General features: G+C 46.8%; 2 protein-coding genes across 9 annotated transcripts in view; one reads left to right on the top strand and one right to left on the bottom strand.

The window, feature by feature from the left end:
- FBH1 (F-box DNA helicase 1) overlaps positions 1-3,067 on the bottom strand; it is a 52,055-nt gene extending 48,988 nt beyond the window's left edge. Inside the window, exon 1 of one of the 3 annotated variants that reach the window (XM_037732997.1) lies at positions 2,900-3,067. Coding sequence is in view for 1 of the 3 variants with exons in the window: in XM_017513176.2 (XP_017368665.1) it covers position 2,900 (1 nt within the window). In the remaining 2 variants the exon portion in view is untranslated. The remainder of the gene's footprint in view (positions 1-2,899) is intronic. The other 2 variants (XM_017513176.2, XM_037732996.1) reach the window with 2 other exon arrangements.
- Positions 3,068-3,349: 282 nt separating this feature from the next.
- ANKRD16 (ankyrin repeat domain 16) overlaps positions 3,350-15,585 on the top strand; it is a 20,855-nt gene continuing 8,619 nt past the window's right edge. For 4 of the 6 annotated variants that reach the window (XR_001820250.2, XR_001820249.2, XM_017513182.2 and 1 more), the window contains exons 1-7: positions 3,350-4,185; positions 5,157-5,377; positions 6,847-6,889; positions 8,549-8,657; positions 9,459-9,620; positions 11,689-11,767; positions 14,113-14,302. Coding sequence is in view for 4 of the 6 variants with exons in the window: in XM_017513182.2 (XP_017368671.1) it covers positions 3,872-4,185; positions 5,157-5,377; positions 6,847-6,889; positions 8,549-8,657; positions 9,459-9,620; positions 11,689-11,767; positions 14,113-14,270 (1,086 nt within the window). In the remaining 2 variants the exon portion in view is untranslated. Of the gene's footprint in view, positions 4,186-5,156; positions 5,378-6,846; positions 6,890-8,548; positions 8,658-9,458; positions 9,621-11,688; positions 11,768-14,112; positions 14,303-15,197; positions 15,327-15,585 lie in introns of those variants that run through there. The other 2 variants (XM_017513181.2, XM_017513189.2) reach the window with 2 other exon arrangements.

The raw sequence follows: 15,585 nt of genomic DNA, 5'->3' as shown, positions 1-15,585 counted from the left end.
GCTCACTGTAACCTTCGCCTCCTGGGTTCAAGCAATTCTCCTGCCTCAGCCTCCTGAGCACCTGGGACTACAGATGCGCACTGCCATCCCCAGCTAATTTTTTTTATTTTAGTAGAGACAGGGTTTTACCGTGTTGACCATGCTAGTCTCGAACTCCTGAGCTCAAGCAATCCACCCACCTCAGCCTCCCCAAGTGGTAGCATGACAGGCATGAGCCATCACACCCGGCCTCATCCAATTTTTAAAGCAGAGTCATTACACGATCCAATTTACACTTTAGGGCAGTGACTCGGGAGAGAGGATAGAAGGTGGAGAGACACGGAGATTGTCAGGAAAACAAGTCAGAAAGCCACCATACCAACCTATGTGAGAGTTGGCAAAGGCCTGAGAGCAGCAGACATTGGGCAGAGAGGACAAGTGAATAAGAACATGGCTTTTTTTGACAAGACTGAATGAGAAAGATAAAAGAGAAAGAGCAACAGGATAACTGACATTTCTAGAACGTTAAAAGAGATGTTAATATCATTAAAACCATGTTAAGGAACAAGAGACCATGTTTTTGTTTAAGTCGCTTTTTCCCCCAGAGTGAGAGGGAGGCCAAAAGTCCTAGTTTTAAAAATAATGTTTTGTTTTAAGTTATATGGGGAACACCATGTTTAATCTCCAGGAGGTCCTCTGAAATAAGAGACTGGTCTTCAAAAGGTATGTGAATGACAGCTACAGATATAAGATTTGAGATGCTTTCTAAAAGTAGGTAATTTCACAGCCAGAAAGGCAAAGATGGAATCCAAATTCAGTTTCCAAATAAAATCAGCCTAGGAGGGATAGAGGAATGGGCTAAGCAGAGAAAAGATGATGGCAACAAACCAAAAATTAGAATTCTAAATCTAATACCAATAGTGGCATCTACACACACTCACGATCACAAAACATGTGATATGATGAGTATACCTATGGGCATGGCTGAACGCTGCACATTCATGAAAAACAACGAGAGAAAAAGGAAAGATAGCCAGGGAGCAAGTCAGCACCAATGACGACTACATGTGAAGTGACAGTAAAGGCCAGACCACAAACTCCACACGCCTGCACAAAAGAAATGAGCAGCCCAACCGGAAAACAGTGAGACCCAGGAAACAGCCTCATCCATTAGCTTATTGTGCAGATTCCGCCCCTCTAGACCGAGCTTTAGCCCCAGAAAATCACAGGGGCTGTGGGGCAGATTCACATGCAGTATCACTTAGTTATTCAAAGGTGGATACAGACCAAAATAAGTTCACAGAGAAGGCAGAAGAGGCAGAACTGAATGTGGAACACCAATGAAGTAACCAATTATCCTGAGTTCAAATATTCCAACCTAGCTAGGCACGGCGGCTCATGCCTGTAATCCCAGCATTTGGGAGGCCAAGGTGAGTGGATTACTTGAGGCCAGGAGTTTAAAGACCAGCCTGGCCAACATGGTGAAACCCCATCTCTACTAAAAATACAAACAATCAGCCGAGCATGGTGGCACATGCCTGTAATCCCAACTACTTGGGAGGCTAAGGCAGGAGAATCACTTGAACCCAGTAGGCGGAGGTTGCAGTAAGCCGAGATCATGCCACTGCACTCCAGCCTGGACGACCGAGCGAGACTCAGTCTCAAAAAATATATATATTCCAACCTACTGTGAACCTATGTGTCGCAATTATGTTTTAAAAACAGGGAAACTAGAGACATAATGCAAGAGAAGATAGAGTCATCTGAAACTGGAAGGGGGCAGGGGTAAAAGCAACAAGTACGAAGCTACCAGATGCCTCAACTTCCAATCTGCACTAACTTCAACGGCAGCAGTCAGAACACTGCCTGGCACACCCTACACTTTTGTGCATTTCAAACAACTTTTATGCCCTTTTTTTTTTTTGGAGTGACAAGGCACGATAGCACAATAACCTCAGCAAAAGCTGATACTTGACTAGTTCCGTCTCCAACGGCTATCCACAACACTGTTACCTTAACCAAACTGAATCTGCTCACGAGTAAAATGGACTTATCTTCATGGACCCATTTCAGAAGTCTTTTCATTTATCTCCGCGTATTTTATCACAGAGGCACACGCTACCATCCTGCCTTCCAGAAGACTTTTATTACCTATAATGCTGTAAGAAATTCACTGACTTTGTCAGGCCTCCACTTCCCCACCTGTAAAACCTGACTGATGCCTTACAGGGCTGTCTGTGGACCAAAGAGTTCAATAAAAAATGTAAACGGTGCTCGTTTTTAGGTCTGGCAAAAAGGAGCGATTCCCATACTACCCGCTAAAGGGACTGAAAACAGGGAGAGGTGAAGTGACTGGCACCTAATCGGGTCCGGTGAGGAACCCAACACCTACTGGCCTCTTCCATCGCTCACCGCCTGCCCAGCTCTCGCCGTGCCCTCCACCAGCGCCAGGCCTCCCACATCGCCTTAGGCTTCCCATGCACAGGTGAGGGACAGACAGGCTACCGATGACACAGGGACAGAGAGCAGCGGAAAATGACTTGCCCAAGGTCAAAACGTCAGAGCAGACGGGAAAGCCCGGCCTTCCAGCAGCCGAGGCCACGTCCCCGCGCGTGTCCCTCCAGCCCCGAGGAACCAAACGCTGCGCCTTCCTGGCCTTGGGGGCGGCGCGGGGGCCGCTCCTGGCCAAGCTCAGTAAGCGCCCTGACCTCCCCCGCGCACCCCCGCCGCGCCCTCCCCCTGCCCATGGCCCGGGCGGCCGAGCTCCCACGCCGGCGTTCTCCCGAGCCCGGCCCCGCGCCCCCGGAGCCCCCACAGCCCCACCCCGGGCCCGGACCCCCCGCGCAGGACCCCGAAGGTTAAGTTTTCTACATCGTGGAGCCCCTCCCACGCTCCCTGCCACGTCTGCGGCCTCACGCACTGTGGCGCTCCGGACCCGAGCCCCGCCGCCACCGCCGGGCTCGCGCCGCCGGCCGCCCAGCCCAGCGTCCCCCGGCAGTGAGCTCCTCCTCTGGCCGGGACCAGGAGCCCGAGACGGCCGCCGACTTCCTCTGCGAGCTCCGCCCCACCGCAGCCTCGGGAAGCGCCCGCCGCCGGAGCCGGACAGACGGCCCCCGTGGCCAATCGGGACGCGAGGCCGGAGGGGGCGTGCTGACGGACGGTCCCTAAGACCAATAGAAATGCGCAACTGGTGGAGGCGAGGCCACTGTACCGGGCCACGCCCCATCTGCGCTTCCGCTCGGGCAGGGGAGGAGCGAAGAAACTTTCCCAGAGTTCCTTCGAGCTCCCCGGGTCCCCGCGGAGCTGCGGCCGTCAAGGGGCGGGGACGGGGGCGGAGCGCTGGAACGCCGGCCCCGAGCAGCTGGAGGTTGGGGCGTCCCTGCGGAAGCGTGCGGGGCTGGTCACGCTTCGGCCTGGCTGACTCTGGAGCCACCCTGCCGGCGGGAGACGAGGCCGTGCACGCCCTCCCAGACCCTCCGCTTCGGGAATTCGCGGAGGAGCGGCGCTCCCCACTCTCTCACATGTTCAGCGCCGAATCACGCGCGGGCCGCGACAGCTTCAGGATGGCGGACGCGAGCGCTCTCTGGTCCCCAGGTCCCTCCGCGCCCCTGGAGCGTGGTCACCCCGGACCGCCCTGTCTCTGAGGAAAAACTGCCCCGAGCCCGGGACTGCGGCTTCTCCCACGCGGGGCAGCCGGGGAGTGTGAGGGGGCCGCCCGCCTGGAGACCAGGCCGGAGGCGTGAGGGGGCTGCTCTGCCGGGACCCGGATGCGCGGGGCGGTGCGCGGCGGGTCGCGGGAAGAGGCGGAAGGTCCCCCTCGCCTTCGGCTTCTCCCTGCCCGGCCGCCGGTGTCCCGCCCGCCGCCGCGCACAGCCTGGCCCAAGCCGCGGCGATGGCCCAGCCGCGGGATCCGCGGCGCCTCTTTAGGCTGGTGCAGGAGGGCCGGCTCCGCGCCCTGCAGGAGGAGCCGCAGGCGGCAGCGGGCTGCCCAGGGCCGGCCGGGGATACCCTCCTGCACTGCGCCGCGCGCCACGGGCGTCTGGACGTGCTGGCCTATCTGGCCGAGGCCTGGGGCATGGACATCGAGGCCGCCAACCGAGACTACAAGCGGCCCCTGCACGAGGCGGCCTCCATGGGCCACCGGAACTGCGTGCGCTACCTCCTGGGCCGGGGGGCAGCGGTCGACTCCCTGAAGAAGGCGGACTGGTAGGTGCGGGGCGGAGAGACACCTCGCCTCCCTCTCCCCGCAAAGTCGTAGCGAGTTCCCTGTGCGTCTCCGTCCCGTTGGGCACCATAATTGTTCGCAGCTCCTAGTTCTCACCCCAGGCCTGCGTGGCGGCCGGGACCGCCTGCCCAACTTTCCTTTAAAACGCAGATGACCTGCAGAGTCCCTCCTTCTGCCCTTGTGAGTTAACTGGTCAGGGCAGTCGCCTCCCTTTCTAAAGCACAGAGTAGTGTAGAATACAATCAAAGAGAATGTCACCAATGAATTGTGTGCGATACAGATAGCTTCCGGATGCGATGTTCTAGGGACATTTAGCTGTTACTTATGCACCAATGCATTGTTTCAGTTGACATTGCTCCAATCAATATCCTTGTTCAGAATTCCTCAGTTATACCCTCAACGTGTGTGTGTAGAGCACTGTGCCATTGTATCCCATACGTGTAGCCTTGCATAACCACCACCACCACAGAGACACTGTACTGCACCATCACACAAGCCAATTGCCTTTCGTTAGTTAGATTGACACTGATTTTGGTACTCCACAGGTCAGGTTCGTTAGAGGGTGTGAACCTCTTCAGGAAAATAGGGAACTACATCTTACCCACTGGGGCAGGGGAATAGACCTGGTTATGTTTTGAGGGTTTTCTGTGGGCTTTCTTAGCTCTGTCCCAATTCACTGCTATCCTGTGAACTAGCTCCTAAGCAGCTTTGTCTCCCAGGTATCCCTCCTCTAGGTACACATTCGTAACAATCATTTTCCCCTTATTATTTCTCCCAGTGTCTTCACAGAAGGCACAGACGTTGCCAGTCAAAGCTGTTTTCCTGCCTCCCAGACCCCTGAATCCTCTAGGTTTTCCATCTGTGCAAAGGATATATGCGTTTTGAAGACCTGGCCTCTTGCTTCTCATGTCTCAGCTGCTTCCATCTGACAGCTTCTCCTGGTTGGCCTTAGGACTCCTCTGATGATGGCCTGCACAAGGAAGAACCTGGGGGTGATCCAGGACCTGGTGGAACATGGCGCTAATCCACTCCTGAAGAACAAAGATGGCTGGAACAGTTTCCACATTGCCAGTCGAGAAGGTGACCCTCTGATCCTCCAGTACCTGCTCACTGTTTGCCCAGATGCCTGGAAGACAGAGAGCAAAATCAGAAGAACTCCTCTGCACACTGCAGGTACAGCCTACAGTTCTGCAGGCATGCAGGTACACAGATGTGGGTGCTTCACCCAGCATTGCCCAACCTCATCTTCAGGTCACCCACAGGGGAAAGGAGGATTTTGGAAAACAGATGGCAGAGAATAAGAGCATCTAGTTGGGCCAGGTGAGGTGGCTTACACCTGTAATTCCAGCACTTCGTGGAAGGTCGAGGCGGGTGGATCACCTGAGGTCAGGAGTTCAAGACTGGCCTGTCCATTATGGTGAAGCCCCATCTCTGCTAAAAATGCAAAACGTTAGCCGAGCTTGGTGGCAACTGCCTGTACTCCCAGCTACTCGAGAACTCCGGAGGCCGAGGCAGGAAAATGGCTTAAACCTGGGAGGTGGAGGTTGTAGTGAGCCAAGATCACCCCGTTGCACTCCAGCGTGGGGAAAGAGCAAGACTCAGTCTAAAAAAAAAAAAAAAAAAAAAAAAACTAAATTCACACTAAAAAAAAAAAAAAAAAAAAAAAAACTAAATTCACACTAAAAAAAAAAAAAAAAAAAAAAAAAAAAAGTTTTTGTGGTCTTTTGGAATATAATCAGTTTCTTTTTTTTTTTTTTTTTTTTTTGAGACAGAGTTTCGCTTTGTTGCCCAGGCTGGAGTACAGTGGTGCAATCTTGGCTTACTGCAACCTCCAACTCCCAGGTTAAAGTGATTCAGGCGTGCTTCAGCCTCCTGAGTAGCTGGGATTACTGGAGCATGCCACCATGCCCGGCTGATTTTTATATTTTTAGTAGAGATGGGGTTTCACTGTGTTGACCAGGCTGGTTTCGAACTCTTAACCTCAAGTGGTCCACCTGCTTTGGCCTCCCAAAGTGCTGGGATTATGGGTGTGAGCCAACACGCCCATCCTGTAGTCTAGAAAATCTAGAATGATTATACTGTAGCCACAGTTGGCAATTAGTGACCAAGGAATCCTTTCTAAAACTTTACAAATAAGTAGGAAACTTTTTTTTAGCTGATGAATTATTTGACCAGTTTTCCCCAGGAGAAGCAATCAGCACTCCATCATTCACCCATAATAGTGGAAAACAAATAGTCGTAACATTTAAGTATAGTTACTTTTAGTAGGGGAATTAAATTCCAGGCTATTTGGTCATGGATTGCTGTTACAATGTTTTGAAATTCCTGGGAAAAAATGGACTAGCCTTGGGGATTCGCAGCACAGAAGTGTAAGTTTAGGATTGAAAGTTTCCCATGAAAGTGCATATAAACCCATAAAGATAAGATAATCAGGTGTTGGCTGTGTACATGTAAAGTGAAAACATTATTGTTCACCACTTCAGTTAAATGTTTATTTTTGTCTGGTAGTAACAGCATACCCAATTTAATGACTCCTTCTTGTAAGTTTTTACTAATAGAATGGGGCAGAGAACAGAGACAGGTGGCAGGAAGCATTTTATATGTGCACTAAAAAGCTCTAATTCTCAGCTTTCTCCTCCCAGCAATGCATGGCCATTTAGAGGCAGTCAAGGTGCTTCTTAAGAGGTAAGAATAATACAGCAAATGGGGGAAAATATTTGCTAACTATGACAGAGTTAATATCAGTGCTACATAAAGAGCTCAGATAGATTTTTAAGAAAGAAACTAGGCTTTCAAAAGAAAAATGAACAAAAGACATAAGCAGATAAGAATATGAAACAAAAATAATTCTTTTTTTTTTTTTTTTAGACGGAGTTTCACTCATGTTACCCAGGCTGGAGTGCAATGGCGCGATCTCGGCTCACCGCAGCCTCCGCCTCCTGGGTGCAGGCAATTCTCCTGCCTCAGCCTCCTGAGTAGCTGGGATTACAGGCACGCACCACCATGCCCAGCTGATTTTTTGTATTTTTAGTAGAGACGGGGTTTCACCATGTTGACCAGGATGGTCTCGATCTCTTGACCTCGTGATCCACCCGCCTCGGCCTCCCAAAGTGCTGGGATTACAGGCTTGAGCCACCGCGCCCGGCCAAACAAAAATAATTAACAAATATCTGGGGAAAATATTTTCAATGGCAAAATCATCCATTTTTCTGTTTTTTTCAACAAGCATTTATACATTCATTTCGTGCTTAATATAAAGTAAGCCCTGTATCAGGTGCAGGGGCCACAACAGAAGCAAGACACGTGTAGTTTCTACCCTCCTAAAACACACAAGACTGGCAGGAAAGACAGACCGTGAAGGGGTCCCAAAAGTCTGGTGTGCATTACAAGGACTTGCAGGATCCCTACAGAACAAATAACAGGAAGACCCAATTCGGCTTAAGAGTAAAGAATCTCAGCGCTAATGTTTAAGCTGTGACCTGAAGGAGAAAAATAAATTAGCTGAAGTGTGAGCAAGGGAGTATTCCAGACAACAATAACAGCACCCATGCATGCTCCGAACTGGGAAAAAGTGTGGTACGTTTAAGAAACCGAAAGGTGTCTAGAATATACTGCGGCCTGAACAATGAAGTGGAGGGAGAATGAATACTATCAGCTACATTAAGGATTTTCCTTTTTTTTTTCTTTTTGAGATGGATTTTCGCTCTTGTTGCCCAGGCTGGAGTGCAGTGGCACAATCTCAGCTCACTGCAACCTCCACCTCCTGGGCTCAAGCCATTCTCCTGCTTCAACCTCCTAAGTAGCTGAGATTGCAGGCGCACGCCACCACATCCAGCTAATTTTTTATGTTTTTGGTAGAGACGGGGTTTTACTATGTTGGCCAGGCTGGTCTTGAACTCCTGACCTCAGTTGAATCATCCATCTCAGCCTCCCAAAGTGCTGGAATTACAGACATGAGCCACTATGCCTGGCTAGGACACAGATGTCTTAAATATTTTGGCTGTGGAATTGAGGGATGGGGGTAATCATTTGATTATGAAGGATGAGGGAAAGGCAGCAGCAAGAGACGACTTCATGGCCTCTGGTGCAGGAAGCTGAAGATACCAAGTGCCGTCAAATGGGATGGAGAAGGTCAGAGGAGCAGCTGGTCTGCTGGGGAAGACCATCACGCTCCTGAAGGCCTAGTCCTCAGTTTAGACACAGATGGAGGAAAAGAGAGAGAGAGCTCCACACTCACAGGTTGTTTGCACACATGCAGTCCACCTGCAGGTAATCAGGTGTCAACTGTCCCCTGGGTTTAAGGTGGTAAATTTTCTTAGCTCTTACTTGGGTTTCTGGCTCCAGGTGCCAATATGAACCAGACTGCAGAGACAACTGTGGCGTCACCCCTTTGATGGACGCAATCCAGTGTGGTCACATCGACATCGCTAGGCTGCTCCTCAGTGAACATGGGGTATCGAAATGGTTTTGTTTTTATTCTTTTCTTTTGGTTCTTCCTACAAACATTATGTCACAGGATAAGCAGAGCACATTGTTATTCAGATCCCATGTTCCATTCCCAGCCCCTCCATACTCCCTCTCTGGGACCTGGTGACCCCTTTAAGCATCAGTGTTCCCATCTGTAAAATGGAGACAAATTTAGTTTCTTCAGAAAGTTTTATAAGGATTAAATAATATAATGTACATAAAGCAGTTAGCAAAGTGTTCAGTAAATGGTAGCTGTTTGATAGCAATAACAACAAACTGTCTCTGCTTGTAGTGCTTTTGGCACCATAGCCTGGAACATTGAAGCGTAACCATCTTTTTGATTAGAGAGCCCTTTGAGAGCCAGGCGTGGTGGCTCATGCCTGTAATCCCAGCATTTTGGGAGGCCAGATCAGATGGGTCACCTGAAGTCAGGAGTTTGAGGCCAGCCTGGCCAACATGGTAAAAGCCATCTTTAAAAATGTAAAAATTAGCTAGGCATGGTGGCACACACCTGAGGCTGAGGCAGAGACTTACTTGAACCCAGGAGGCAGAGGTTGCAGTGAGCCAAGATCGTGCCACTGCATTCCAGCTTGGGCGACAGAGTGAGACTCTGTCTCAAAAAAAAAAAAAGAGAGTCCTTTGAGAATCAGACAAAAGCCACGTATCCTCTGCCCAGAGAATTGTGTGTAAACAGCTCAGTTTTGCTGAAGTGCCAGCAGGTGCCCAGTTCTAAGTTTCCCTGTTTCTTAATTTTGACCTTTGCTCCTTTCTCTCCTCTGCCGGCTAGGCTTGTCTTTCAGCAGAAGACAGCCTGGGTGCCCAGGCTCTGCACAGGGCAGCCGTCACAGGGCAGGACGAAGCCATCCGATTCTTGGTGTCCGAACTTGGCATTGATGTAGATGTGAGAGCCACATCAACCCACCTCACAGCACTTCATTATGCAGCTAAGGTTTGTTACTTCTTATAATGGCATCCCAGCTTCCCCCAGGCTTGCCTTACTCCATTGATTGGGTAGCTCTGTAGCGTCGTTTCTTTCGTCTCTATGGAAGAATTGCCCATGATATTCTCCTGAAATGGTCAGGATTCTGAAGACCTTTATCTCTTTAAATAGAAACCTGGCTTTATTTTGTTTCTAGGCAAAAACTTCTAAAAAAGCCTTTTACTCTATAAAATGCCTCCCCCTAACACACACGTTTTTGTTTTCAGGATTAATGTTATTTGAATCCGTAAATACCCATTATATGAAATTCCTGGCTCTCTCTTCTTTTTTTTTTTTTTTTTTTTGGCAACCCCCTCCCTGGCCCTCTATTCTTACACTGAATTTCAGAAGTTAAGAAATCTTCAACCAGGACAAGAGAATTGCATTTACCAGGCTCTCTGGGGTGTAAAATATGAAGATGAGCAAACATTTTCACTGGAAAAGTAGCTATTTTAAATGCTAGGAACGGTTTACCTATTATCTTTAACATTATCTATGGTTCTATGCCTTTATTTGGTTTTTCCAAGATGGAGTCTTGCTCTGTCGCCCAGGCTGAAGTGCAGTGTCCCCTCGGCTCACTGTAGCCTCCACCTCCCAAGTTCAAGCGAGTCTCCTGCCTCAGCCTCCTGAGTAGCTGGGATTACAGATGGATGCCACCATAGCCAGCTAATTTTTGTATTTTTAGTAGAGATGGAGTTTCACCACGTTGGCCAGGCTGGTCTCCAACTGTTGATCTAGTGATCCGCCTGCCTTTGCCTCTCAAAGTGCTGGGATTATAGGTGTGAGCCACCGTGCCCAGCCTATTTGTTTTTTTAATCAACCACTTTCTCCTGCCTGATGTCCCGCTTGTGCCGAAGCTGGGTAGATGCACATGGATAGGCTGAGTGCTCTGTGGCTACAGGGTCGTCTTACAGGAAGAGCGAACCTGGAACCTTAATTGTAGTCTTATTACATAGTAGCAGACTTAACTGATTTATAAATATTTTATATTTATAAAATACAATGTTTAAATAATATCCCGCTAGCTATAATAGGAATTCCCATTTATGAGAGGTCATGATCTTTTCTAGTTTATCTCTGTCCTGAAGATTTTAACAAGTGTATATTTGCTTGGAATATTTTAGAGTTGTGGATTCTGTATAAATCACAAGATTTATATACTGCTCACAGTGATGGAAAGTAACTGCATTGGGTCAGTAATTTGGCTCACAGAGTTGATCATCTATTTTATAATAATTAAATGTCATCAAATATTGAATGATTTATACTAGAATTGAGAATGATACAAAAATTTGTATCATTCTTACTTTAGATGCGAAAATTTGGCTGGGCGCAGTGGTTCACACCTGTAATCCCAACACTTTGGGAGACTGAGGTGGGAGGATCCCTTGAGCACAGGAGTTCATAATCAGTCTGGACAACATAGTGAGACCCTGTCTCTTTAAAAAAAAAAAAAAAAAGAATATGAAAATTTACTTCTGGCAGTTGACTCTTTTAGAAAACGTGCCTAATATGTGTTAGAGTCTGTGTTTAAAGTGTGAAAGGAAAATAAAAACCTGGGACTCCCAACTCACTCTGCCGAAAGAAAAAAAATTAAACTGAAAGTTGAGTCATGCAGAGAGCTGCCTTTCCTTTTGTTCCTGAGCAGATAGCTACAGATAAAGGGTTAAATATTTCCACAGGTAGCTATATTCATCTTATCTTATGTAAAGTGCCAATTTACTGAGTGGAAACAGATATTTAATATACTATTGCCTATTCCCCCAACCTGCCCCTTTTATCTTGCATCATGGATTCAGTAAATTCAGTAATGTGACCATAACTTCCTCCTTTTCACTCCAGCCCTCTTTTCCCCTTTCAATGTTAAAGCCCTCAAAATCATTTTTGGAGAAAGACACAGACCTGCCTCCCAGGTATATCCTTAATCTTGGCAAAATAAACTCTTTAAATTCATTGAGACCTGTCTCAAATACTTTTTGGTTTGCAAAAGGTTTTCTTTTATCCTCATCATAGTGATAATAAATTTGTTTCAATTCAGGAAGGACATACAAGTACAATTCAGACTCTCTTATCCTTTGGAGCTGACATCAACTCTAAAGATGAAAAAAATCGATCAGGTACCGTTTAATTTTATATATGCCTTGGAAATTAGTAAGCTGAGTATAACCAATACACTTTTATATTTAAAACACTGGTTTTAATACTCTCCTTTTTTTTTTTTTTTTTTTTTTTTTTTTTTTTTTTTTTTTTTTTTTTTTTTTTTTTTTTGTTGTTGTTGAGACAGTTTCCCTCTGTCGCCCAGGCTGGAGTACAGTGGCACGATCTCGGGTCACTGCAACCTCTGCCTCCCAGCTCAAGCAATTCTTGTGCCTCAGCCTCCCAAGTAGCTGGGATTATAGGCATGTACCACCATGCCTGGCTAATTTTTGTATTTTTAATAGAGGTGAGGTTTCCCCATGTTGGCCAGGCTGGTCTTGAACTCCTGACCTCAAACAATCTACCTGCCCCAGCCTTCCAAAGTGCTGGGATTACAGGAATGAACCACTATGCCCGGCCTTAATATTATTCTTCTCATAGCTCAGTAACTTTTCCTTAAAATATCTTTTCCTCTGCAAAACGGTGGTACAATTGCTGTTAACATAACAGTGATGATGACTCCACTCATTACAACTGCTATTGTTAACCTTTGTTTTGTTTTCGTTTTTTTTGAGAGGGAGTTTCACTCTTGTTGCCCAGGCTGGAGTACAATGGTGTGATCTCGGCTCACTGCAACCTCTATTTTCTGGGTTCAGGTGATTTTCCTGCCTCAGCCTCCCAAGGAGCTGGGATTACAGGCAGATGCCACCACCCCCCCCTAATTTTGTATTTTTAGTAGAGACGGGGTTTCTCCATGTTGGTCAGTCTGGTCTTGAACTGCCAACCTCAGGTGATCCACCCACCTCGGCCTCCCAATCTGCTGATATTATAGGCGTGAGCCACCGTGCCTGGCCCAACTTTTGTTATTATTTTAAATCGTAATGACATATGCATCATAAAAGCAGTTTCTTTCTAGGCTATGATGACACCTGCTATCCAGGTGTTGTATAAATTCTTCACAGGTCATCTGTTTTGGAGTATATTTAGGAACTATATTCACTGTGTTTGTTTTGTTAATTTAGAATATTCAGAAACATATTCTGAGAGCTAATTCTTTAGACTTGAACTTTAGAATAAACCCTCTAACATTCTGTGAGCCAAAGGCCATCTCACAAGGGTTTAGTGGGATTTTTTTTTTTTTTTTTTTTTTTTTTTTTTGAGGCAGAGTCTCACTCTGTCACCCAGGCTGGAGGGCAGTAGCATGATCTCAACTCACTACAACCTCTGCCTCCTGGGTTCAAACGATTCTCCTGCCTCCCAAGTAGTGGGACTACAGGCACCCACCACCATGCCCAGTTATTTTTTGTATTTTTAATAGAGACAGGATTTCACCATGTTTGCCAGGCTGTCAAACTCCTGACCTTAAGTGATCTGCCCACCTCAGCCTCCCAAGGTGTTGGGATTACAGCCATGAGCCACCGTGCCCGGCCTAGTGGGATCTTTCTAATGCTTCAAAGTCTTGCAGATACCTAACTACTCCAGGGCTTGAAAGGGCATATGCTCAGCCCAGGAAGGTTCACGGCTTCCCTGCTGGAACGAAGGCAGCAGAATCAGCAGTGCTCCTGGACTCAGCATACCAGGAACCTCAGTGCTGAAATATCCATAGTGGGAAGCTTGTTCAACAGTGCTTTTTTGGCTACACAATTCTTATTCGTGGTGATATTTTTATTTACAAAGCAAATTCAACAAACCTTTTAGAAAGTTTTCTGTACCATGTAAAGTGTGTTTCCAGAGTGTTCAGGAGTATGGGGAGGACACCTCCTATTTCTTGTTAACTTGTTCCGTTGGTTGCTTTAATAAATTGTTGTTTGTTTGGTAGGTTGGTGTTTTTTTGAGACGGAATCTCACTCAGGCTGGAGTGCAGTGGTGCGATCTTGGCTTACTGGCAACCTCTATCTCCTGGGTTCAAGCCTCCTGGGTTCTCCTGCCTCAGCCTCCTGAGTAGCTGGGATCACAGGTGCATGCCACCACACCTGGCTAATTTTTTGTATTTTTAGTAGAGACAGGATTTCACCACATTGGTCAGGCTGGTGTCGAACTCCTGACCTTGTGATTTGCCCGCCTCATCCTCCCAAAATGCTGGGATTACAGGCGTGAGCCACTATGCCCGGCCTAGATAAGTTTCTTAAATTGTCTTTAACTGGTTTTGTTATCTTTAAAACTATTTTCAACCCAGTCAGGTTAAAAAGAAAAATATTTTGATCTAGAATAGGTGAAGTTGTAAGGGTGACTCATGGAAGATATTAAAAGTTGATTTTTTATTGAGCACTATCAACTTGCTCCAGGGGTTCTGTTTTAAGTCTGTGTGATTTTTGTCACCCCTCAGCCCTGCATCTGGCCTGTGCAGGTCAGCACTTGGCCTGCGCCAAATTTCTCCTGCAGTCAGGACTGAAGGATTCTGAAGACATCATGGGCACCCTGGCTCAGCAGCTCACAAAGAGATCAGATGTCCTTTGGGGCTCTGGCCACAGCTCAATGACATAGGATGTTTCCAAGAGGAGGCAATAAAGCACATGGTAATTCATATCTTGCTTCTTAAGTCATTCACAGATTCAGCAAAACCAGTTGGGAGCCAGTTTTCTATCTCCTCCTCCTCCTCCCTTCTCCCATCCTGCATGTCCCACTCCTGCTAAGGATTTCCCAGTGATCGGGGGGCTGGGTTCCCAGCTCCATGACAGGCACATTATGAAGTCCTGAGCACAGCCATAATCTTTCTGTAGTCCATATCTCAGTGTTTTACTCTTAAAGTAGAATAGATAGTTTGTGAGGTCAGGCTATGGAATCCTTAGAGAAGCACATACCATGCATGAATATAATATGGTATACACACTTTTATAAATACATGAAATATCTTTTTTTTTTTTTTGAGACAGTGTCTGGTTCTGTCACCAAGGCTGGAGTGCAGTGGCACACTCTTGGCTCACTGCATCCTCTGCCTCCTGGAGTCAAGCGATTCTCCTGCCTCAGCCTCCCGAATAGCTGGGATTACAGGCGCACAGCACCACGCCCAGCTAATTTTTGTATTTTTAGTAGAGATGGGGTTTCACCATGTTGGTCAGGCTGGTCTCAAACCTGCGACCTCCACTGGCCTCAGCCTCCCAAAGTGCTGGGATTACAGACGTGAGCCACTGTGCCCAGCTGAAATATCTTATAATAACTGCTACGTGATAATAATATTAAAAATGATAATATTAAAATGATAACAATATTATGATAATATTAAAAATACTATGATAATGTTAAAATTATAAAATATTATGATATATTTTATAAAAATTATAAAATACTATGATAATATTTAATATTATCATAGTATTATAAAATACTATGGTAATATTAAAAATATAATATAAATTGCTATTAGCTTGAGCTGTAAAATGTAATTGGCCTGTTTAATTTCTTCCTTCATAGGCTTTTACTTGACCATTACAATGGTTCACTTGGTTTTGTAACCAGGGAGGGCATGCTTATAATCTGTTTACACATGCATTTACAAGAAATTAATAAAAGCTTTTATATGCTGTAAGCACTGCTAGTTAAGCTATCAAGTTTTAATTTTGTGGGGTTTTGTTAGCTTTAATAGATAGATTCAGTGTTGGCCCCCTTCAGTAATAAATACATTTAGAAAATGTGAGGCTGGGCGCGGTGGCTCAAGCCTGTAATCCCAGCACTTTGGGAGGCCGAGGCGGGTGGATCACGAGGTCAAAAGATCGAGACCATCCTCGTCAACATGGTGAAACCCCGTCTCTACTAAAAATACAAAAACATTAGCTGAGCATGGTGGCGCGTGCCTGTAATC

This window comes from Cebus imitator, unplaced genomic scaffold, assembly GCF_001604975.1.
Source record: "Cebus imitator isolate Cc_AM_T3 unplaced genomic scaffold, Cebus_imitator-1.0 Scaffold487, whole genome shotgun sequence".
In the NCBI taxonomy this organism is placed as follows: domain Eukaryota; kingdom Metazoa; phylum Chordata; class Mammalia; order Primates; family Cebidae; genus Cebus; species Cebus imitator.
This window is presented reverse-complemented; position numbering and strand designations above follow the sequence as displayed.